The 7,075-nt window shown below is 34.6% G+C and overlaps 1 protein-coding gene across 4 annotated transcripts in view; it reads right to left on the reverse strand.

The window, feature by feature from the left end:
* NBEAL1 (neurobeachin like 1) overlaps nt 1-7,075 on the reverse strand; it is a 204,769-nt gene that overhangs the window by 92,960 nt on the left and 104,734 nt on the right. For all 4 annotated transcript variants that reach the window (XM_069075326.1, XM_069075329.1, XM_069075327.1 and 1 more), the window contains 4 exons: nt 3,862-4,021; nt 3,659-3,761; nt 3,013-3,172; nt 342-500 (listed from right to left, as the gene is read on the reverse strand). In XM_069075326.1, coding sequence (XP_068931427.1) covers nt 342-500; nt 3,013-3,172; nt 3,659-3,761; nt 3,862-4,021 — 582 coding nt within the window. The remainder of the gene's footprint in view (nt 1-341; nt 501-3,012; nt 3,173-3,658; nt 3,762-3,861; nt 4,022-7,075) is intronic.

A 7,075-nucleotide genomic window follows, 5' to 3' on the forward strand; every position in this document is an offset into this window, starting at 1 on the left:
TCTGCTAAATCTATGATCCTATTAATGTGTCACATGCTATCAGAAATGAGCAACATATCCATTTGTTTTATTTAACTATAGGACATGTGGTGGGGGCTTGTTAATAGTAAATGGCATTTAAATAATAATTTTTTTTAAAACTTTAAGAAAGAATTAAATTTTAAAATGAAGTAAAATGTATGACTTGTGAAAGGGTTTTCAAACCCTTACATGAAGGATGAGTCCCTTTTTACAAATCCCCAAGGTAGCCCATTACACTGGCTGCATATAAATTCCTACAGATTTTAGCTATAATGTTTTATGTTCCCAAGTACACAGAATGTGGTATGTAATTGTAGTACCTTAAATATCAGTTCTCTTAATTTGTCAGAGTATCTCTGATTTAACAGCAAGACATAGAGTATATCAGCATTTCCTGGCTCAAAAAGTAGTAAGAAAAGTTGATCCCGTGCTGGACTGGTATGAAGCAGACTGAAGAGTACATCCAAAATTCCAAAGAGCTTTAATAAAAAACAAAAACATGTAAAACATCTGAATAAATCAAAATCTATATTAGAGTCCTTCAAATGAGTCTGGCAAAAAAAATCCTTCATAATATACAATATCACACCACTGAAGTCTGGAAAAATAATGTTTCTCCATCATTCCTTGAATATGAGCTTACTTTGTGAGATGAGAGGCAAAAGGAGGTGTAATAGTTTGCATCCTTCTCATTAGATACTTAAAATTAATTAATTCATCATAACAGAATAACAGTGCTGTTCTTTCTCATTCCTTCATATCATAATCACTGACCAGAGGTCTAAGACAACCTTAAACCCAAGCCTCACAGTGTAATTCATCAGTAATTGCCTTCTCTGAACCTCAATTACTCTGCAGAAAAACACACATTCTGCAGCTGACCTCCCAGTTTCAAAAGCACTCTAGAGAGTACTTTTCACTAACTTCTCATGAGATCATTAGGACAGAGAAGGAAAAACAAGTGAAAGCAAATATGCCATTTCTTAGGACAATGCTGTCCCCAATCAACCAACAATATTTATTAAATGTTTACTATGTACCAGGCACTGTGAGAGGTGCAGGGGATACAGAGACAAAACTGAAACTGCTCATGCACTCAAGGGACATGCGTTTTACTGAAGGAGAAAACATGTAATAAAAATAGCTATTAACAGTCAAAATTTACAGAGAACTTTAAGGTTTGCAAAGGAAGTAAGACTTATATAGTACCAGTACATACCAGACAACGCAATAAACACTTTACCAATACTATTTCATTAGATCTTTACAACAACCCTGCGAGGTAGATGCTAATATCATCATCTCCATTTTACAGATGAAGAAAACTGAGGGAAACAAAGTTTAAGTGACTTGCCCAAGGTCACACAGTTAGTACCTAAGGTTTGATTTGAATTCTTATCTGACTCTCACATCAGCTGCCTCTGGACACATACAGATATATACAAAAAAAAAGGCAAATTTTTCAGGAGGAAGTATTAACAGTTAAAGGACATAGGAAGGGCATTAACATTTGAGCTAAACTTTGGAGGAAACTGAGGGTTTTAAGAGGGAGAGGTGAGGGAACATATTCAAGGCATGGTGGGACAGCCTGTGCAATGACAGAGAGATTATGCCATTATAGAGATTGGCTATGAGGAAGTACCTTTGGAGGAAGAGAGGAAAGCTGTGATATCACTTCTAAGATTATTATTATTTCACAGTCCCTAGACCTAACTGCTGAAATTAATTCATCTGAAACCCTCTATTATGTGGTCATTTTCTAATAAAATGTGCAATAAAAGTTAAATAGTAATTACAAAAGGGTAAAAATATTTAAATACATATGCAGTTTATTGAAATTGGTAATAGCATGTTGTATAATTAGTAAAGCGCCAAAAGCATTTTCCCAATCCCACTAGCCAGAAGTACAGCCTCTCTCCCTAAATCTTTTAATGCTGTCCATCTGAACCCTCTGACGGCATTTTAACTTTATACTGTAGTTGCTTAAATTAAGCATTTAAACCTTTATTATCATATGAGATTCCCTGATAGGAGGAACTATATTCTTTTTTATATTGGCATCCCCTGTGCCTAAGAGAGCAATTTACACATAAAAGGTGCTTAATAAAAACCTGCTAAGTTGTTGTTCTACCATTTACCACACTTAGGCCTTAGATCAAATCATTATAAAGTACTTTTAAAACTTGTAAAACGAATAAGTTTAAAGGCAGGAGTTCTCAACCAGATGTACATGAACTTGTTTTTTAAATATTCTAATGACTGTATTCCAACATAATTGGGTTCCTTTGTAATCCTGTGTATTTTGTTTTATTTATTTAAAAACATTATTTTGAGAAGGGTTCCATAGGCTTCACCAGACTGCTAGATAGGTCCATAATATACAAAATAGCTTTTAAGCCCTGCTCTAAGCCCATGTCTTACCAAGAAAATGCTGTGAATCTCATTTTCCTTATCTTTAAATCAGGGATAACAACTTCCCTCTATACTTCTGTCATGAGGATTAAATAGGGAGCTTATTAAGAAAAATCTCTGTAGTACTATGTAAATGAGGTAATAAGGCATAAGGTTTGAAGCATAAGATAAAGCTAAAACTCAAATGTAAACTTAGAGTTTTCCTTCTGAATGAATACTTGCAAATAATGAATACCATGCTAATATAAGATTTAGTTTTGGTATCTCCTGATTATTCATAATATATAAACAGTTCTTATTAAATGAATAACAGATTAATCAAAACATATTTCACACGAGGAATTGATGAAGAGAAAGACCTAATCATTGCTTCCAATCAACTTCTCTTGCTGAGATATTATTTTCTATCTCCCAACTAGTATACTCAAACATAATGTCATCTGTTTTGGCAAATTCATATTATGTAGTCACCAATTAAAAATGATTAATTCAACTGAGCAGCAGTAAATATGGCAATAAACAGAATTTACTCTAGCAGCCTGAGTGCACAGACTCTTAAATACATTGATCTCAAAGCACCTGCTCTTCTTCATTGATAACAGCTATGTATCCCATGATGCTTTGTATTTCTTCCAGGGTGGCACCTTTGCTCAAAAAGTATTTGATCAATCCATACAAGGATGTCCGTATTGCTTGGACATCTTCTGAAGACAATTCACTGCTCTCTTTACAACCAGTCCTAGGAATGAAAATAAAATGAAAATGAAGTGTTATTTTTTCAATGAGATCCAAACTATAGCTTTCTGTGGACCCTAAATGCCAGGATCAAAAGTCTATATTACATATGATAATAGAACAATGAGAAGCCAGGGCTTTTTAGTCCCAATTATCCCTCCTAGAAAAATCCATCTAAACTCTAACCACTAGGCAAAATAAAACTACACTATAAATAAATGCAGGAGAAAGAGTGGGAAGCAACACATCACCTTCTTTCCATTACTATATTCATTCTAACCATCACTAAAAAATTTAGTTTTTAATCTCAGCATCTTAAATTCTATAAGCAAACTTAGAATAACTTTAGTTTCTTTATATATCTTATAGTGAGAGTTGAAAATTTAAGAAATGACTATGGAAAATTAAAGAACTAAAAGAAAAAAATAATCCAGTAATTTAGGTAGTGAAGGAGGAATATTATACAAACTGAGAAGCAAGGGTGTCATACCCATAATGAACCCGAAGCGTATCCAGTAGAAACTGCACACCATACTTCTTTCGGAAGACCCTTCTGCTATCTTTGATAATGGTAGAAAGATATTGTATATGACCTAAAATAAAAATTTATTGTTAAAAGATACATCCAAGAGGAAAGTAATACGTAAAATGCTAGTTTTTTCCAAAAGAACTGTAAATTTTCTTTAATCTCACCAATCCGAAAGGGAAAATCTCCACGATTCCAGATACGAAAATCAAAAAGTAAAAATTTATACATTTGCTGCAGAAGTTGAACATTTTTCTCCACTGACACTTGCTCAATTAGTAGCTGCACTGCAACTAATACATTCACATCCATTAAGTTACTTGGAACCTAAAACCCAAAAAATAATAGGGTTCAAAGAAAAGTTTAAAGTTTCAGAGAAAATAAATTTGATTAAAGCATTTAACAAACTACAGTTTAGATATGTAATTTTATTGATAGAGGGAATTCCCCACTCAGAGGAACACCTCTGAAATTTGCATTCTTAGTATATTGCCTAAGGCTCTGAAGAAGAATTTAACTAGCCAGAGTCACAGAATAAGTATATGTCAGAGAGGGGGTTGAATCCAGGTCATTCTGGCTCCTTTCTAACCATTATATCATATCATATAATCATTATATCAGTGCCTTCCGGTATATAACCATATAAAAACAACTTTGAGCAATACTTCCAACAGATGTACAAAATATTATTTAAGATTAAAGCAATTCTTTTCCAATTTATTTATTTATTTTTAGTTTTTCAACATTCATTTCTACCAGATTTTGAGTTACAAATTTTTCTCCCATTCTCTCCCCTACGCTTCACCTCAGAATAGCTAGACTACTAAATACCCCTTCCCCCAATCTGTTCTCTCTTATATCCTCCTCCAGCCCCCCTCCCAACTTTCTAGTAGGGCAAGGTGGATTTCTATACCCCAGTGTTTGTATATCTTATTTCCCAGTTGCCAGAAGAAAAAAAATTTTTTTTAAACATTTGTTTTTAAAACTTTCAATTCCAGATTTTTTCCTTTTTTTTCTTTTTTAGTTTACATCATTTCCACAAAATTTTGAGTCACAAATTTTCTCCCCATTTTTCCCCTACCCACTAGCCCAAAACAGCAATCCCAATGAATATACCCTCCCCCAATCTACTCTTTCCCATATCTCCCCCCACACCCCCTCTGACTTTCCTATAGGTCATGGTGGATCTCTATGCCCAAGTGCCTGTATATCTTATTTCCCAGTTACATGTAAAATAATAATAATAATGATAATAATATATTTTAAACCTCTGAATTCCAGATTCTTTCTCTTCCTCCCTCATCACCCACCCTTACTGGGAAGATAAGCAATTCAATATAGGTTGTACATGTGTAGCTATGGAAAACATTTCCACAGTGGACATATTGTGAAAGACTGACTATATTTCTGCCTCTTCTATGTGAAATAATTTACCCCATTCTATCTCTCCCCATCTCCTATTATATTCCTCTCCACCTCTTAATTTCACCTTTTAAGTATCATCCCTTCCTATTCAATTGGTTTCGTGCCCTCCATCTATGTGTACATACACATACATACACACTCACATATACACCCATATGCCCTCCTATATAGACATATATATATGTATACATATATATATATATATATATATATATATATACACACACATTTCTATTCCCTTCAACTGTTCAAATACTGAGAAAAGTTTCATAAGTTACAATTATCGTTTTTCCATGTAGGAATGTAAATAGTTCAACTTTGATAAGTTCCTTATGATTTCTCTTCCCTGTTTACCTTCTCATGCTTCTCTTGCTTCTTGTATCTGAATGTCAAATTTTCTATTCAACTCTGGTTTTTTCATCAAGAATGCTTGAAAGTCCTCTATTCCACTGAATGACCATATTTTCCCCTGAAACAGGATACTCAGTTTTTCTGGGTAGGTGATTCTTGGTTTTAATCCCAGCTCCTTTGACCCCCGGAATACCACATTCCAAGCCCTTCGATCCCTCATTGTAGAAGCTGTCAGATCCTGGGTTGTCCTGATTATGTTTCCACAATATTCAAATTGTTTCTTCCTGGCTCCTTGTAATATTCTCTCCTTAATCTGGGAGTTCCAGAACCTGGCTATAATATTCCTAGGAGTTTTCTTTTTGGGATCTTTTTCAGGAGGTGATTGGTGGATTCTTTCAACCTCTATTTTGCCCTCTGGTTCTAGAATATCGGGCAATTTTGCTTGATAATTTTTTGAAAGATGGTGTCTAGGCTCTTTTTTTTGATCATGGCTTTCAGGTAGTCTAATAGTTTTTAAATTATCTCTCCTGGATCTATTTTCCAGGTCAGTTGTTTTAACAATGAGATATTTCACATTGCCTTCTATTTTTTAATTTGTTTGGATCTGTTTTATAGTATCTTGATTTCTCATACAGTTATTAGCTTCCAGCTGCTCTAATCTATTTTTGAAGGAATTATCCTCTTCAGTGAGTTTTTGAAATTCCTTTTCCATCTCGACAATTCAGCTTTTTAAGGCATTCTCCTCATTGGCTTTTTGGGCCTCTTTTGCCATTTGAGTTAGTCTATTTTTCAAGGTGTTATTTTCTTCAGTGTATTTTTGGGTATCCTTTAGCAGGCTGTTGACTTGCTTTTCATGATTTTCTTACATCATTCTCATTTCTCTTTCCAATTTTTCTTCCACTTCTCTCCCTTTTTTTTTTTTTTAAGCATTTGGGGTTAAGTAACTTGCCCAAGGTTAGACAGCCAGTTTTTTTTGTGTGGGTGTGTAATGTAATGCCAAGGAAAGGCAACTTCCCAAGGTTTAGAATACCAGCATAGGTGCTCTCCATTTTATTCAGTGACAAACCAAGAACAGAGAAGATCAAAACATGACATCATTCCAAATACAGCATTTACTAAATGTGATTAAATAATCTCCAAGTACTACCCCACCCCAGGTCCTTCCAATCATTCAATCAATTACAAAGTCTCTGTTCTAAATACTTCTCCACCCCTAGGCTATACCTTAATTTAGTCCACCACAAAGTCCCTCTTCTCAAAAGGAGATTAGTTTCCAAACATAAGGTCAAAAGTTCCCCACCCCTGGATCACAATTGAATCTACCCCAGAGTTACATCAAGTTTAAACACAGCACTTAATACCCAAATGGAGGTCTTTTCTTCATCTTGACACAAGGCAAGTTCTCAGCAATCTTAGTTCCTGGGGAGACAAGGCTTAGCAAGGCCACAAGATACATTGCCAGTCTCTTCATTAATTCATCCTCTGTCTGTAGAACAGTAATAGAACCCCTGAAAACATTAACAAAACCCTCTCCCAGGATTTCTGTAAACATACAACAAGAAAATCCTTCTTCAGGGCTTCTGAACCAACAGAAAGGCTCCCAGA

This window comes from Petaurus breviceps, unplaced genomic scaffold, assembly GCF_028583685.1.
Source record: "Petaurus breviceps papuanus isolate PSGF00001 unplaced genomic scaffold, PetGlider_PUasm1.0 90903, whole genome shotgun sequence".
Lineage (NCBI taxonomy): Eukaryota > Metazoa > Chordata > Mammalia > Diprotodontia > Petauridae > Petaurus > Petaurus breviceps.